Source organism: Rousettus aegyptiacus, unplaced genomic scaffold (genome assembly GCF_014176215.1).
Source record: "Rousettus aegyptiacus isolate mRouAeg1 unplaced genomic scaffold, mRouAeg1.p scaffold_m13_p_3, whole genome shotgun sequence".
Taxonomy (NCBI): Eukaryota; Metazoa; Chordata; class Mammalia; order Chiroptera; family Pteropodidae; genus Rousettus; species Rousettus aegyptiacus.
In genome coordinates, this window is record NW_023416306.1 from 88,510,110 (window position 1) to 88,528,288 (window position 18,179).

General features: G+C 29.9%; 1 protein-coding gene across 3 annotated transcripts in view; it reads left to right on the forward strand.

Annotated features, from left to right (window-relative positions):
* MDGA2 (MAM domain containing glycosylphosphatidylinositol anchor 2) overlaps positions 1 to 18,179 on the forward strand; it is a 773,979-nt gene that overhangs the window by 649,527 nt on the left and 106,273 nt on the right. For all 3 annotated transcript variants that reach the window (XM_036239414.1, XM_016151454.2, XM_036239415.1), the window contains one exon: positions 10,319 to 10,467. In XM_036239414.1, coding sequence (XP_036095307.1) covers positions 10,319 to 10,467 — 149 coding nt within the window. The remainder of the gene's footprint in view (positions 1 to 10,318; positions 10,468 to 18,179) is intronic.

The following is an 18,179-nucleotide window of genomic DNA, read 5'->3' on the forward strand; positions in this document are numbered from 1 at the left end:
TAACGGGTATGAGGTGACATCTCATTGTGGTTTTAATTTGCATTTATCCAATAACTAGTGACCTTGAGCATCTTTTCTATGCTTATTGGCCATCTGTATTTCCTCTTTGGCGAAATATCTGTTCAGTTCTGCCCATTTTTTAATTGGATTTTTTTTTGTTGCTGAGTTGTATGAGTTCTTTATATACTTTGGATATTAACCACTTATCAGATAAAGCAAATATCTTCTCCCAATCAGTCAGCTGCCTTTTTGTTTTGTCGATGGTTTCCTTTGCTGTACAACAACTTTTTAGTTTGATGTAGTCTATTTTGTTTATTTTTTCTTCTGTTTCCTTTGCCTGAGGAGATATATTTGAAAAGAAATTCCTGTTAGTAATATCAGATTATTTATTGCCTATGTTTTCTTTTAGAAGTTTTATATACTTTCAGGTCTTATATTTGTGTTTAATCTATTTTGAGTCTATTCTTGTATATGGTATATAAGAAGGTGGTCCAGTTTCTCTTTTTCTTTTTCTTTTTTTTTCATCTGCATGTATCTGTCCAGTTTTCCCAGTATCATTTATTGAAGAGATTGTCTTTACTCTATTGTACATTCTTTTCTCCTTCGACATATATGAAGTGAATTTATATGCATGGATTTATTTCTGCGCTCTTTATTCTGTTCCATTGATCAATGTATCTGTTTTAATGCCAGTACCATGCTGCTTTGATTATTTAGCATTGTAGTATAGTTTGATATCAGATACTGTGATACCTCCAATTTTGTTCTTCTTTCTCAAGATTTGGCTATTTGAGGTCTTTTGTTGTTGCATATAGATTTTAGGATTATTTATTCTAGCTCTTTGAAAAATGCCATTGGTATTTCGATAGGGATTGCTTTGGGTAGTACGGCCATTTTAATAATGTTGATTCTTCCTACATGAGCATGATATATGCTTCCATTTATTTAAATCTACTTTAATTTCTTTTTTCAATGACATAATTTTCTGAGAACAGATTTTTTACCTCCTTGGTTAATTTGATTCTCAGGTATTTTGTTGTTTTTGATGTAATTGTATATGGGATTGTTTTCTTAATTTCTGTTTCTGAAAGTTCACAATTGGTATATAAAAATGCCGCTGACTTCCGAATATTAATTTCGTATCCTGCTACTTTACTGAATTTCTTGATCAATTCTAACAGTTTTTTGGTGGAATCATTAGGGTTCTCTCTATATAGCATCCTGTTATTGGCAAATAATGAGAGTTTTATTTCTTCCTTTCCAATCCAGTTACCTTTTATTTCTCTGTCTTGTATTATTGCTGTGGCTAAGATTTCCAATACAACGTTGAAGAGGAGTGGTGAAAGTGGCCATGCTTGTCTTGTTCCTGATCTTAAGGAAAACACTTTTAGCGTTTCCCCATTAAGTATGATGTTAGCTGTAGGTTTGTCATATGTGGCCTTTATTATATACAAGTATGTTCCCTTCATTACCACTGTGCTGAGAGTTTTTATCATAAATGGATGCTTTTGTTGAATGGATTTTTTTTTAATGCTTTTTCTGCATCTATTAATATAATCATGTGGTTTTTATCTTTCGATTTGTTAATGTAGTGTATCATATTAATTGATTTTTGGATATTGTACCAACCTTGCACCCCGGGAATAAATCCAACTTGATCATGGTGTATGATATTTTTAAGGTATTGCCGAATCCTCTTGGCTAATATTTTGTTGAGGATTTTTGTATCAATGTTCATAAGAGATACTGACCTACAGTTTTCTTTTCTTTCTTTTTCTTTCTTTCTTTCTTTCTTTCTTTCTTTCTTTCTTTCTTTCTTTCTTTCTTTCTTTTTTAATGCCTTTATCTGGTTTTGAAATCAAGGTAATTGTGGCTTCCTAAAAGGAGTTAGAGAGCCTTTCCTCTTCTTGAGATTTTTGGAATAGTTTGAGAAAAATAGGTGTTAATTCTTCTTTGAATGTTTGGTAAAATTTGCCTATGAAGCCATCTGGTCCAGGAATTTTATTTTTGGGAAGATTTTTTGACATTAACATTGGTGTTAATCAGTCAGTTCAGATTTTCTGTTTCTTCTTTGATCAGTCTTGGGAGATTGTATGTTTCTAGGAATTTATCAATTTCTTCCAGATTGTCCAATTTATTGGCATGTAATTGCTCATAGTATTTCTTTATTATTCTTTGTATTTCTGTGGAGTTCTTTGTAATTTCTCCTCTTTCATTTCTGATTTTATTTATTTGAGTGCTCTTCCAATTTTCTTTGATGAGTCTGGTTAAGTATCTATTTTGTTTATCCTTTAAAAGAACTGGCTCTACATCAGTTTTTGTTATTTCAGTAATATATTCTTTAATTATTTATTGATTGTCCAGCAACTTTTATTTATTTAAATAAAATTTTAAGGAAAATTTTTTGTAATTGTTTTTATTGACAAGACTACAACTAAACTACATTCTTATTTACCTTAAGACCCTTCTGAAATTGGTGGTACATAATTTGGGTCTTCTGTTCTGGGGAGATATTTTTATCAATGATGTCAATGTTACCATACAGAAAGAGTAATTAAAGAAAAGAAAGATAAACATTATTTGGGTACCAAAAAAATGGTTAAGAATTGAAAAGCAGAAATTACACAAGAAAAGCATTTCCAATTAAGGGGTCAAGTTGTGTGAGTGTAAAACTGGAGTTTTAAGAACTTTTTATGATTGGCATGCTGAGTCACTAGAATGTAGGCAGGAGAAATGCAATTTGGAGAAAAGTTCACTGATTAATTTGTTCAACGAACATGAGCTAGAAGTCTTTTGTTGGTGTGAAGTGAGAAGAGTGAAATTAGATGTTATTAGAATAAACTGTAATAGTTACAAACAATAGACAATCTAAAAGATAGGTCTGCAAATGCAATAGAGGAAAAAGAGAAAGATGCGCTAGCGAGGTTTCTTTTTATGAAGGAATTTAGTCATATATCTCATAAAGCCTGTTCTCAGTTTCTATTGCTGTATTTCCTTTATAGAAATACCTTACACATAGCATTAAGAATTTATCATTCATAAAGTAAATTCATGAATACATATTTGTAGAAAGTATTGTTTTAGTGACTAGATTTTGTTTAAATGATGCTAAAATTTATTTATTTGAAAGTTTTTTCAGACAAGAAATAGGAGCACTTAATACTGTTTTTATCAAGTCACTTTTGGGGAGTGAGAAAACTATTTCTTTTTCAGTTTTATTTTGAAAAGGCCTTACCTTCAAAGGGAATCACAAGGTATCCAAAGCAAGGTATCTCGGGCAAATTTAAAAGCTTTGTATCAAGATCCTAGTGATTTGTAAAGACTGACAATATTGTCAATAATTTTATTATTTAGCCAATCAATAAACCTGCTCTATGGGATTTTGAATTCTAAGGAAGTTCTTGAGTGCTGAAGTGTGGTCGCTGGGCAGTCTGCCTCAGTGTGGTTTTCACAGCTCTGACTCCAGCAGAAGAAAATGGATCCATGCAAGGAATGAATAAAACCAGTTATGTTGCAATTTTTAAATAATGTCATAACAATGGTCATTTGAAAACACAATGACTGTCTCTAAATGGGAAGAAAAAAATATAAACACTTCTCTGTCTTAAGTACAAAGGTATTTAACCTAAATGTTTTAGTTGGTTTATAGATTGTTACATGTCTTAGAATTATTTTTTTACGAACTCAAAACAGTCATTAACTGAGAGATATCATTGACTTCATGGCTGTATGATTTAGTTGTTATGTTCTTGTTTCCTCCACACATATTGACAAGTTATTTCAGTTGAACAAATTCTTGATGACATTCAGTTTTATTGCTGCTGTGACATTTACCTTAATTCTAAGATAAATTGTTCTTCAGATACAATAGTTTCTTTTGTTAAATATGACTTAGATGTTTTCCATTTTTCATTCTTTCTTCATATTTATTTACTACCTTTCTATTCAGATGAAAATAGGAAGAATCCATTAATTTAGTAATAATTCCTTTATTACTTACCTTTAATGAGATAAAGACTAATATTAATATCAAATAACTAAATATCAAACATAGGTAACAGAATACACTGATTCTTCTTTAAAAAGATATTCTTTGATTTCATAAAATTAAATATTTTTACTTCTCAAAGTACTCCTTATGTCCCCACTTTCATAATACTAACTTTTACATGGCTTTAAATCAAAATAATACATTTTCAGAAGAATAGGACCCCAAGAGCCAAGAGATAATATAATTATTCACTTCTTTTACAGAATGAAATACATAAAGTCCTTTTTATCTCAGTTAGAAAGGCGAGTGTCCATTCAGTTTCTGAAGATTGAAAATTTAGGAATTCACTCACAGTATCCGCTCAGTGGAGAAGTGTTGATTAATTGTTTATCTGCAATGATTTTTTAATTTATAAGACATTCTTATTTCCCAAATCATGTCTTTTGTTTTGAAGACATATCTTCCTACTGGTTTCCTGCCAAGAGATTTTCCACTTATCTGACCCATTCTCTTCTTTCCCACCAGTTATAGTTATAAAATATAAAATGGATTTATATAATATTTCTGGCTTAAAATTTTTTAAAAATTACCATTTCTGTAGAAGCATTCCTTTTCTTTTTAGTATGATTCAAGATTCATTAATTTTAATAAAGAGTAATTATGATTCCAACAATTGCATGCTCTTTCTTTTGCCTTATGAATGACAGAAAGCTGCATAGATTATTATCGTATATTATATCTAATAAATTGTATTGAGTAATTCATAGCCTAAGACTATGTATCTAAACTCAATATGACTGACTCCAAAAGCATTTGACTATGTTAGCATCTACTAAAAATGCATATAGGCAGAGAGCTGTCATTCCTATGATTTTTAGAATTTTTTTTAATCAGCGCATTTATCAGTTTTTAAGTTTGACATGGATTTCTGTATCTACTCTGCTACTATACAGATAAATATATTTTTGAAAGTTCTAACATTTTTGATATTTTGTAAGTGTGTTTTTATGAAATTCCTTACCATTTTAAATATTAATTTAGTTCTCATTCAATTATTTTATATCACTGAGTTCTTTCCACACTGGAAAATGAAAATGAGTAGATTCACTATAAAGTCTTTCCTCCCACTTAAGTGAGTATTGGTTAAAATAATTTGAGAATTAGACTATTGGGTAAATATCAAATATCTTACATAAGACACCTCACAAATTAGCACTTACCTATGCTTCTTGTCTTATTCAAGTACATGTCTTGTGTCATCCATTGTAGTAAGAGCTGATGAGAACTTTCTTGTTCTTCAAAAATTCACCATTTGGTAGGAAGGATGGGTACTGCATGTTATAGCCACACCAAATCCTGTAGTAGTTCTAAAGTATTGTCTATAATACACTCATTGTTTTTCACCTAAGGCTGTACCTCACTTCTCTTACCCCTTCATGAACCACCCTTGTCTGTCAGAAAAATTTCTTCTCCTTTAAAATCAGTAAAGATGTCAGATATGTCCCCCATGAAGCCTACCTTTGGTTCTAATAGACAGTATTAATTATTCTTTCATGGAAGATTCCGTAGTGTTTGTTCATTGGTTTCTATTGTATTTCTTCAATTATTTCTTGCATACTTATTTATAAATTTCATTTCATAGTTCCATTATCTGTAGTCTGAGCCTGCTGCTTATTGGCCTTTTTAATCACTCACAAAGAAACTTTTTCTTTGTGTTACTAATGTTGTATTTTACATTCATATTCCTTGAGAGTTGATTTAGAGAAATTCTCTGCCGTCTAAATCGAGAGCTTGTCTTTCAAGAATAACTTGATATTAGATCTACTCAAGCACTCCAGTGGTGTCACTAGCTAAAAATGATTTTTTTGTTAATACAGAATTTTCGTTATCTTCCTATACTGGTGAGGGACATATTTTTCTAGTATACTCTATGTCTGAGATTGCTGCTTTTACTGGTCTTGATCACAAGCAGCAGCCTCATTTCCAGCTTCTCATCTTGGACTAGCTCATTAACCTCATCTCCTAGGGGCCTAAAATCCAGCTCCCAGACGTACAAACCAATAACACTTCTTTTCTCCCTAAACTTTTGTTCAGTGTCGGGTTGTCAGTTTGTTGTTTTTTGACCCCTGAAAAATAATTCTCTCTTGTGCTTGCAAGCCTAAGTGTGCACCTAAAAAAACTATTTTTGTTGTATTTTAAGCTAGCATTTTTAGACTAGAAAAGTGGCATGTCATAGCTTCTTAATATCTTTTATTTCAAGCTTTATGCATAAAATTATATTTTGAAACCTCAATTTTATCACATTTCAAAAGCTATTTGCAAAATAGAATGGATGTGCTTCTATATAATTAAAAATTTTTTGAACAATCAAATTTTTTCTCTGTAAATTTTAAGAATGTTTTAAAATCTGAAATCTTTATATAATCATGCACAATGTATCTAAAAATTACCTGCTAGTTTAGATAATGAATTCAGTTCTAGGTCAGTTAGTCTAAAAAGATTTCAACTGGAACAACATTGCATAAAAATAAAACTAGAATATAAAAGAGGAAAAAAATTTTGGCATACTTGCTGGAAGGACAAAAAAAAAAAGTCCTGGGAATAATACACAGACACACAGACACACACACACACACACACACACACACACACACACATATACACACACATATATATATAAAATAAATTCTTTTCTTGTTCAACCAGCAGGCGTCATGTGTCATAATTGGTTGAAAGAGCCTAGGATTATAATAAAGATATTTCCTTAGTATTACCATATGCTTCTTACAAAATAAATGTGAAATATTATATATGATTGTCTATGAAATCAGAGAAAAGTTTTGTGGGTTTTTTTTAATTTTAATATACATTTCTCAAATGGAATCAGAAAGGTTTAGTACGAAGTATGCTCTAGACATAAGCAGGCATATTTATACTTAACTACTCAAAATTATTTCTTCTCAGTGCTTATCAATATTATTTGTGCATCATCTAAAAACATTTTTTCACCTTTAAGTCCAAGATGATGCAATTATTTAACTAAAATAAAACTTTATTTTTTTTTAATTTCACAAAGTCAAAATTTGTAATGATCCTGTTGCATTTGATTATGTATTGACATCAATTTCTATACATTATCACCATTTCTATTGTTTCTAAGTTTCTTTATCTGTCATATGAGACATTGCAATAGATTATCTCTAAATTACTTTCTAATCTAATGTTATATAAAAAGTTATTACATGTCACTAATATGTATTGTAGATATGTCAATGCAAATTAAATTAAGTATTTTTTCCTGGTGAACTCCTCCAGGATAATAGAGACGATGACTCCCAGGCTTAGTGTTCAAAATCCATTCTTTAACTGTTTGTGAATTATATGAAATGCATTATAAAACCTTTGTAATAGTCTGCATTTAAATATGAAGATGATAAAATTTTATAATATAATTTGATCTATTTATTTAAATGAAGGTTAAATTATAGTTTAATTTTTCAGTACCTGGAAAATAAATTGTGATAAACAAACTTATTTTTAACAAGGTCATGTAGTTTGTTTTAACATCAGGGTCAAGCTGCTTTAATAACCTTAAGCATATTTAATTACAAAAACAATCAGTTCTAGAAGTATGGCAACTTGCATTTATGACATGCAGCCAATTACTCTCCTGGCAGTCAACAAAAAGCAGGATTAGACTTCAGGTAATAGAAACATGAAATGGAATTTACACATAAGTATGCTTAAACAATTAAAATAATGCAATAAACAGTAGGCAAATGTTTCATAGCACCCTATGGGTTTGAAACTGGGAAATACCTTAATGGCCATCTTGTGAACCTAAATAGCTAATAAGTATTGACTATATACCTCTAGTGAAGAGAGCTCATAGTCTATTGAGGGAAGCAATTCCATATTTAGAGAGGATTGGTAGAACATTTCTAAGTCAAAACATGTATTCTTTTAAAAGCTACTCACCGATTATTCATCTTATTTATAGATCTACTAATATGTAGCCCGATTTTCTTTCTCAGTGATAGAGTTTCAACTCAGAAACTCCATTTGCCCATATTTGAGATTTTTTTTTTCTTTTTCATGCTAAATAGTCTCTGGTTGTGACTTTATTCTCTTCTTGTTTCTATATAAATTCATTTTATTTTTAAAAATGTTGCCTAGAACTAAATATAATACTCCTTGTATTTACTCATCGTTTAAAAAACAAAAGCAACATCCCCCACCTCTACCCTCATCTGCCTGTAACACACACACACACACACACACACACACACACACACACACGTGAGATTCTTAATTCAATCTAGATACTACCCTCTAATGAAAACACTTTAGATTTACATCACTCACTTAAGTAGCTCATTATTTCATATATATATGTTTAGGTTTTGGATGCATATTTTTAACAAAAACTCTTAGCTCTTTATCTAAGCTACTACTACTAAATTCACCTCTTAATAGCATTTTGTAAAATTTGTTCTCAACTACAAGTTGTCAAGAACGACTTGTCAAGAACAAGTTGTTTGATGTTTTGGATGTTATTTTCTTCATTGAGTATATTGTTTTCTTTTCATATAAATTTTGCTCTTAGTGTGAACATGAATATGAATTTGTGCTCTCATTTAGTAAAAAGTGAAAATATCACACAAGATAAAGTAATAAAATGAATGTGATGTTTCTTTTAGAGACCTCCTTCTATGCCACAATATTTATATAGAATTGATAATCCATTGAATGAATATTTATAGAACACTTTTTTAATGCATGCAATATTAATGGAGACTTTTCCAAATGTTACTGAAATTCAGATATTTAATTCAGTGTAGATTTAATTTTACTAGTAAACTTATCAAAAATTAAATTCATTTCATCACACATAATTTTTTCCTGGTGAACTCCTCCAGGATAATAGAGACCATGACTCCCAGGCTTAGTGTTCAAAATCCATTCTTTAACTGTTTGTGATAAATTTTTATGAATCAACTCTTCTGTAATGCCTAGATAATAGGTAATAAAAAATATGAAAAATCAGGTTAGAGAAGTTCCTGAACATAGAAACCAAGAAGGAAAAACCCAGGAAGACATTTAATATTTAATGTAATTTTTAAAGAAAAAAAAAACAGAAAAGATGTTGAACAAGGAGTGATAAATGTACAACTTATTAATTCATTGTCCAGTGAGAATTGCGAAGCTATTTGAGAAGTCTGAGAAAATATAAGCAGTTTCTATGAAGACAGAAGCTATACCTCCTTATTCATTATATCCTCAATGCCTAGTACAATGACATTTAATAGATTCTCACCAAATATTGTCGATTTAATGAATAAATATAGTATCGGTAAAAAAAAATTGGAAGGTGTGAAAAAATCTACATTTCAGAATATCAGGAAGTTAGACCTACAATTCTAAATGGTTTGTTCACTTTTTAATTTGGCAATTAAAGGAACATATTTTATATATGTTATATATGTTATATGCACTTCACACATCCTTAAAATCTAAATAAAAATTTTATTATTGACCAAAGTTCTTATGTTATTGTTACATTTTGTTTGGTTAATTTCAAATTTATTAACCAAAGACATGGATAATATACACAAAATTTGTCATTTTCAGTGACTTTTTTGTTGTAGGGGGGACATAGTTGATCAATCATTTGCTGATATATTCCTTTTGACTTCTAGGATGTCACATTTTTAATTTTTTTTCCTACTCACTCTTGTTTCATTTGAGACCTTTATGAGGTTTCTTATCTCCTCTTATATCTCTTAACCTTGGACTGCCCCACTGCTCAGACCTAATTTTCTTCTCTATCTACTCACACTCCCTTGATGATTTCATCAGTTTCGTGGCTTTAAATTTAAGATCTATCTATAAATTTAAAATCTAACTATCTATAGTTAGCATCATCATAACTCCAGCCCTGTCCTTTCCTGAGTTCTAGACTATGTCCCTTGATGTCTCCATTTAGATCATTCAGATTGGTCAAAAATATCTTCCTGATCTTCTCTTCCAACATTTGACCCTCCCATAGATATTCATCTGTTGCTGGAAACACCATTCTTTTAGGCCAAGAAACTTGTAGTCACCCTTGATTCTTTTCTTCCTCTCCCGCTGCTCATCCAATCAACCAGGATATCTTGCATCTATTCTCAAAATTCTTCAAAAATATGATTATATTTTAATAATATGACTTTTCAAATATGAGTTGCTTATGAAAACATAGTAAAAAGGGGTAAAATGGCCAAAAAGAATAAATATGTTTAACTTCTTATGTCATCATTCAAATTTAAGAAATCTTTCTGTTTTTAGGAAAGGCCTATGCTCCAGAATTCTATTATGATACCTACAATCCTGTGTGGCAAAACAGACATCGTGTTTATTCCTACAGTCTACAGTGGACACAAATGAATCCTGATGCAGTGGATCGTATTGTTGCATATCGATTGGGTATAAGGCAGGTGAGAAATTTAATCAGTATCTTTTTCTTGCTTTGCAATCCTCTAATGAAGAACTTGTTACTGTGATTCGTTGCTATAAATTTTTAATTATTTTGTGGGAATTCCAGAATGTATTCCAAAGATCATATTAATCTACACAGAACTATTTCTAATTGTTTACAAATGTTCAAAATTAACTTATACATATTCCACTATGTCGGTAGACATATTCAAGTGGCATTCTTTGAGCTTAGATATGCTATAAATTATGCGGTAAAATTGCTATGAAAGAAACTTATTTAAGATGTGCTTACACTTAACCAATATTGCATAATTCTTTCTCTTGTTTCCTAAGAAGCTAGAAGACTTACATTTCCTACTTTCAGAGGTTCAAAGTATATATAGGATGTTTTAAAAATTCATATGTATGAGAAATAGAAATATTTTAGTAAAATGAGAAGAAACAACCAAGATGTTTTTTTAGGTAGCTGAAAATTATAGGTTATGTGAAAATATTATATCTGTTTCAAACAAACCACTGTTAAACTCAGTCATCCTTTGTTGGTATAAATGATATTTTTGAAATTTAGACGCTGGTCTTCCTTTACATTGTTTTCTGTTACATAGTATATTATTTGGAATGACCATTTCCACATAACAGAACATTTTTCAAAATGTATTTGATTACCACTTAATCTATTAGTTCTCCCTCACAACTTTATGTTATCCATATATTTGGAAAATGTGTTTTCCACTTCCTTAACTAAATTATAGAAAAGCATTTAGAGTTTGGACAGTGAAAAGGACAAAATTTGTTTGGAGAAAGACTGATCAACTATCAGCAATCCACTCAGGTGTACTATCATAAAACCAGCTCTTTCTATCTTGCTCATAGGGTCATAATTTAAAATTATATAAGATACTTGATTCAAATTAAGATAAATTTGTGTTGAACATTTTTATCTTACATGTCTAATAACCTAAAAATACATTTTCCTAGTGCATATATCCTGGCATTTGATAATCACTGCTCTCTTGTCTAAGTATTCACAGGTCACTGACATAGTAGAGAGTAGTGGATCATTCAGAAAGTTTCTCTTTTATAGTCATTTGTTTTGGTTCCCAAGTAAATCTGAGTAAACTCAAAATCCATACCAAAATTGTTTTAATTTGATCATAATTTTTCTTGATAGAGAAGATATGTAAAAAAAAAGATCAGCAGTTTTTCCTCCCTCAACTGATAGCCTTACTCCTTTCATTTTCTTTTCTTAACACAGCTAATATTTTTAGATCTTTCATATTTGCAACATCTTAGAGCATTCTTGACTTTAGACATGTCACACTCATTTTTCAAGCCCTTACCACATGATTTTGTCATTCGTATTCATCTTTTATTATCTATATTATGAAAAATCTAAGAACATAATACAAAATAGGTTTTTTATAAATTATTTTAAATGTCTTTTCCTTTTTTTTCTGGTCATAGGCTTATTTGCAATGATAGAGTCATAATTTTATCTTTAGTTTCTCACTTTCTTCCTCATTTATATTTTTCCTAAAATATCTGGGTAAGTGTCATTGCTCCCTGTGTGCTGGAGGACTGCCTCTTTTAAGTCTGTAAATTTACTCAGCTCTGCTCATCATTCTCTTCTTTTACACTAACATTCCTTAAAACTTTTGTTTTCAGTGTCCCCATTGTGTATGCAAGTCGCCTTCTCTATAAACCAAAATTAACAGAAAAATAGTTACCACTGGAGTCTTCTGCCTCTAATAGATTTCAGCAGAATTGGACTTCCTCCAAGAGAGATCCAACTAATTAAAATCTTTCTTTTTCATCCATATCTTGTGCTCATTATTAATAAACTACCTTCTGCAATATATTTTGCTATGCTTGCTATGCTATTATCCAATGACAGTTTCTCTTCTTTGATCTTTCTTTTCTAACATGAACATCTCCTCTAACTTCTTGTCTTTTTGTTTCTTATCATAAAACTAGGATTTAACTCCCTGACATGCAGTGACACACATTTTCCAGTTACTGTGTTGTTCCTCATGAACAAATTTGTTAGATAATTTCCACCTACTCTGGTACTTTAGAATAAATCATATATGTGTGCCTACATATGTATAAATTTCCCCCTTACTATATTTTGCTAAAATTAATGAATTCCAGACAAAACTGGCTTTCAATTTTAGCCTTATCATTTTTATTTATAATCTTGAGCAAATTTCTAAACATACCTAAACCCAATTTCCTATCTGGTAAATTGAAGATAATGATACCAATCAGACAGTTGGAGCATAGAGTGGAATATGTCCCCACTTGTCCCACAGGCCAAGTTACTTTGTGCACAGCACTCCTTGCACAAACATCTGTGGCAATTCTTACACTCATCCACCAGAGTTGGTTAAGAATTAAAGAAAAAAGAGTACATTTTAAGAACTTAGCATGTCTAAAATTTTTATTTTAGTTCTGTTTAGTACACTGTATGTCTTCAGCATAATTATTATTTCCAGCCACAATTTTTTTTAAAGTAATTTCTAGATCTTTTTTTCATTGTCTTATTTTTATTGCAAACCTATTGTCCTCCATCAGATCTGTTTTACCGATTCGCATTTTTCTCTTTCATTTTAAGTCTTAGTTTAAAGCCTTTTGGCTCAGATCAGTAAGTCTGCTGCTAATACTGTTCTTTCCAAGTTTGTGAGATTCATGGTCTCCACCAGAGGAAAACATATTTCTGATGTTACAAACCATAGTCCAGAAAACAATTACTTTCTCCTACACAGGTTTTGAAGCAAACTCTTTATTTGACATAGCATTCTTTTCTGGGCTTCTTTGTTCTTAAGGTTTTCTTTTATATTTAGAAATAACTTATTTTTTCTATGTTTCTTTTTTGTAATGCTTTATTTTAATTGATAGTGTTAACTCAGATGTCATATCTTGCCATGGGAGAGAAACTTTGATATATCTTTTTTGGGATGTCTTAATAAAAAATAATGACTTTGTGCCGTTTCTGCCAACATGAACAGGAAGGTCTTCTTTGTAGATACCATGTAACAGAAAGGGCATAGATACATACTTCTCTTTTCCCCACAACCATGTTCTTTATATTTAACCCTTACTTGAAAATCTTTACATATAAAATCTCTCCATACACAACATTTCTTTTAAAGATCCCCTTATATACCAAAGTTTAGGATGATAAAGCAAAAACATTCTAGACAATGAAATTGATATAGTTCTTTGAGAATATTCCATGTTTAATAATAGAAAACAAAAGTTTTAATGTAAAATAAGGTTATATTTCTATATTATCTTAGGAAATTTAGATTCTTTCTCTCTCAGGTATATACATTTAGATATCAACATTGTTTTAAGAAACAATCAGATATTAGCATTTTAAAAAATCACTTTTAAATTCTGATCTGATTATCATTGCAATGAAGATTTTGTAATATATGCATATGGCCTTTTTCATCTCCCAAACTATCTCAGAATCTTGAGGCAATGAGCTTTTCAATGTAATCAACATAAATTGGATGATGTTTAAATAAACAATCTTAGGAATATAAGCTAACCAACATGTTTTAAAAATGGATGTTTTTCCTTAATAATTAATATTTTTATCTTTCATTGTGAGACCAAATTATTTTCAAGGAATTATATATTTATGATTTTAAATTCTTATTTTAGCCTATATTTTATTTTGAGCCTATGTATCTAAATAATTTTTTTCAATGTATATCTTGGTTATTTAGTGCAAAGTACCTCCCCTTTTAATATCAAATGTGTCCTTAATTATACAATACATTTTGTATCAGATGATGTCTGAAAAACAAATTTGATCCTTTAAGACTAATGGCAAATTAAGTTCTAAAGAACCTTACTTTGTCTTTAATTCAGAAATTGTAAGAAACCTTATTAGCTAGTCTTAAATTAAGTAAGATTATAAAATCACTGCAATGTTATTAAACCTATAGATGGATGGGATTAGTAAACCTAACCTAGCATTCCTCCAGCTTTCTGATAAAATTAGCTGATTCTTGGTTAAACTGTATGGTCTATATTTAAATATATGAGGAAAGTTTTCTCAAAATTAGAGTATGGCTTATATACTTAAAACTTGTTGTGTATATAGGAAAAAAAAAAAGCATTGGAATTCTGGAATCACTACTTTAAGAAACTTAAAGAGAGAATAAATATATCATATGAAGTTTAAAAATTAATGTGTGGAAACAAGTTTTCTCAAAATAATGTCCTTAAGTTACACTTTTTTAAGCTCAGCTAAGCAATTGTTTAATCTCCTTAGACAGCTACTAGCCTCCCAATTATTTGCTTCATTTGTTGCTTAACAGAAAAGAGAAAAGGATTATTTGAATGTCTGCTTTCCTTTGTATCTAATGAATTGAGAAACAAGCAAAATTTTTTCTAAGTTATCTGGATATACCAAACAAAATAAACATCATTTGACTCTATTTAAAATCTATAAACTATAGATTCTAATAAAAAGGATTTTACAGTTTTATACATTTTTCTTTTTTATACTCTGCCATAAAGACATACAATGAATGCAACTTTTTGACTATCATCTTTGGAAAATAGGATATTGTATCTAATATAAAATTCATTAATTGTCCCTGTTGCTGTCTTTTTAGGTCCTAATATATTAAAATGCTTAGAATTATCATATTCATTTGCTCACTCAGTCAATAAAACTTTGAGAAAGTTAATCATATAGTAATTACCAGAAATAGTTCTGAGAGTAGTTGGTACCATAAAGTAGTGAAGTTAAGTGACATAATTACCAAGGTGGAGACTGGTTTGTTTGTTAGTTTTTATAGGTTCAGACTCAAATTTTTGGTGTAATTGATTAGTGGATGAATTTATTATAAATTTCATTTTGGTCTTCACACGTGTGACTATAATTACTGAGCTATAATTTATTTACTCTTTCATTTAAAACATTTGCGTTATTTTATTAAATAATTTTTATCAATTTTATTTATTAAAGGCCTAATATTCTAATATTCATAGTAATTAAAAATGTATTATCTACATTAATGACCGTATACATGATAATTACAGTTATTTATTGCTAAGTACCTAGTTTAATGTGTGGCTAGAAGAAGCAAAAAAATTGAGGAACATATGGTGTACTCATTGGTCATGAGGGATGACTTTTATGCTTTAGTAACTTACATGAAAATGTACTAGTTTTTATGTCACAGTCTACAGATGCTGAAGGAAAGTGGTAGGATAAGAGACAAGTGAAATTAGAATAATGTTCATGATTAACTTAAACCAACTGGACAGATTTTCTTGAGAAAAATGTTTGGAGGAACCATTTGATATATGGCATTTAATGCCACTCTAGGGAAATGTGTGGAGAATTAATAACCTGGATTCATTGTCTAGTCTTAAATCATTAGTAAAATGACATGTTCTATAGATTAATCTGTTCATATTATACATAGTATATTGAATGATATTCCAATAGAGGCAGAGACAACAGTTAGGCATGTTTGAAGTAAGATTTTAGAGTAGTGAAGGAGAAGAAGAAAAATTGAATTAAGAAAATGTTGAAATGGACAGAGCTTGACTATTGATTTAATTTTGAGAAACAATTTTAAAAAGTACAGTGACCTTATGTTCTCTGACATTTACTTTGATTTCTTTAGTGAATGTTCTGGAAATAATCAAATATATAGATAAAGAAGAGAGCAAGGGATACAGAGAAATGTAGAGAAACTATTTGGTAAATGATCTCTAGCTCTGGAAAAGAAAAAAGCCATAAGCCAGGTGAATTAAGATAAATTTATCTCCATCTTCCAAATGAAGGACACTGCACATACTCCCTTCATTCCTATAAATACTAACTTCACAATATGTCTATTAGAAGGTATAAATATGATAAATTTGAAAGACGTACATAAGTGATGTACCTCTGAGGATTTTTCTGAGTCTGTGGCTCTTAGTACAGGTTTCTTTTTGTGCTGTAATATTGCTTGGGAAAATTAGAATCTTTCTTTTTCTTGCCCCTGAATGTGGTAGAAAAATTAGCACCCTCAGAGACTTTTGGAGTGAAAGTATTAAATTATTGACAGAAATAAAATATTGAATCAAAATTTTCAAGCATGTTCATATTTTTGAATTGGACTTGTTAAATTTGAGTAATACAGGACATTAAAAAGGTTTTCTAGTTAGAAACATGCTACTAGAGTTTTAGTGAATACTTCTTGAATATTTAAATTATGGATTAGAATCATTAAACATGAAACTGGAGGTGAGAAAAATGTAGAGACATAAATTTACTGTATGAATATAGTAATGATATAAGTTCCAATGAAAAAGAAAACTGAGAAATAGAAAAATCTGCCAATGGCATGGAAACTAAGATGTGTGTGAATGTGTGTGTGTGGGCATGTGCATGAGTGTATTTGTACTTATCAACAAAAATTTAAAAGGTTGTAAAGTCTTAAAATTTTAAAATACCAGATACTGACAAATCAGTGTTGCTTTTTCATTTAAGGTAATTAAGTTAAGAGGAGAATGGAGGGATAAAAGATTGTAGATAGGTTTAAGGTTATTTCAAGGTTAACTGTTTATAAATCTAATTAAATTGACAGGAGCCTATCCTAGCTGCCTATGTGAATCAGTATTTTATTAAGAAAAGACATATAATTCCTTGAATGAAAGAACACTTTTTAAATGTCTAAATTTTATTTTTTATATCTGTAAATATGATAACAACATAATGACTTCTAAGACATTGATCCAAATCAAAAAAAAAAAAAAAACTGTCCAACAGATAGTGTGTGTTTGTGTCTATTCAGTGTCTTAAATTACTAGACCTATAAAGTTGAATGGAAAACAGTCATTCATTCAACTACTTTCAAGGAAAAAAATGATGAAAACTAGAAATGCAGTATGGAATTTGAGTTAATAGTCATTTTCTATTTTTCATGCTTCAATATTAGCAAGTTGTTTGAATACAAATTTACATATGCATTTATGGTCTCTATATATACTTTATGTATTATATTTATTAATAAACTAAACATACTGTCTTCTTTGTGTTATAGCAGTAATATCAAATTTGAACATGCATTAGAATCATCTATAGGGCTTCTTAAAACTGTTGGATCAAACTCCCAAGAATTTGTATTTCTAACAACTTCTTGTGTGATGCTAATACAGCTGGTTTGGGGCCACACTTTGAGAATCAATGTTTTATGTCATATTATAATGAAAGGACTAAAATCAGATCATTTTCATCTTTTGGCTTTTCCTTATGTTAACATTCCTCTATGATCTCAATATGAAAATACTACTCTAAAATAGTGTTTCAAACGCAGTACTTGGCATATGCTCAATACCATTTTTGGAATAAATAAATTTGAAAGGTGCATGTTATAATGACTAACTATTGTGTTCCAACCAGGGATGATTCTGTTGTTATGCCTGGATTGGATTGAAGCATTTCCAAGACCAATTATTAAAATATTGTTCTGAGTTCACTCTTGAGTTTTAATATTTACTTAGTGGACTGAGAACTAACCTGAATGTGCATAGTTTCTTTAATTCTTCTGGGCAAAGTATACACAGGTTTTTAGACATATATTTGTACAGATTTTTAAGCATTTTTTAAATAAGAAACCTATTCATGAGGTATTAAAAGTTACTTAATTGTGGTATGTGTAAACTGAAATTTGCATTCGGTAGTTTCCTGATG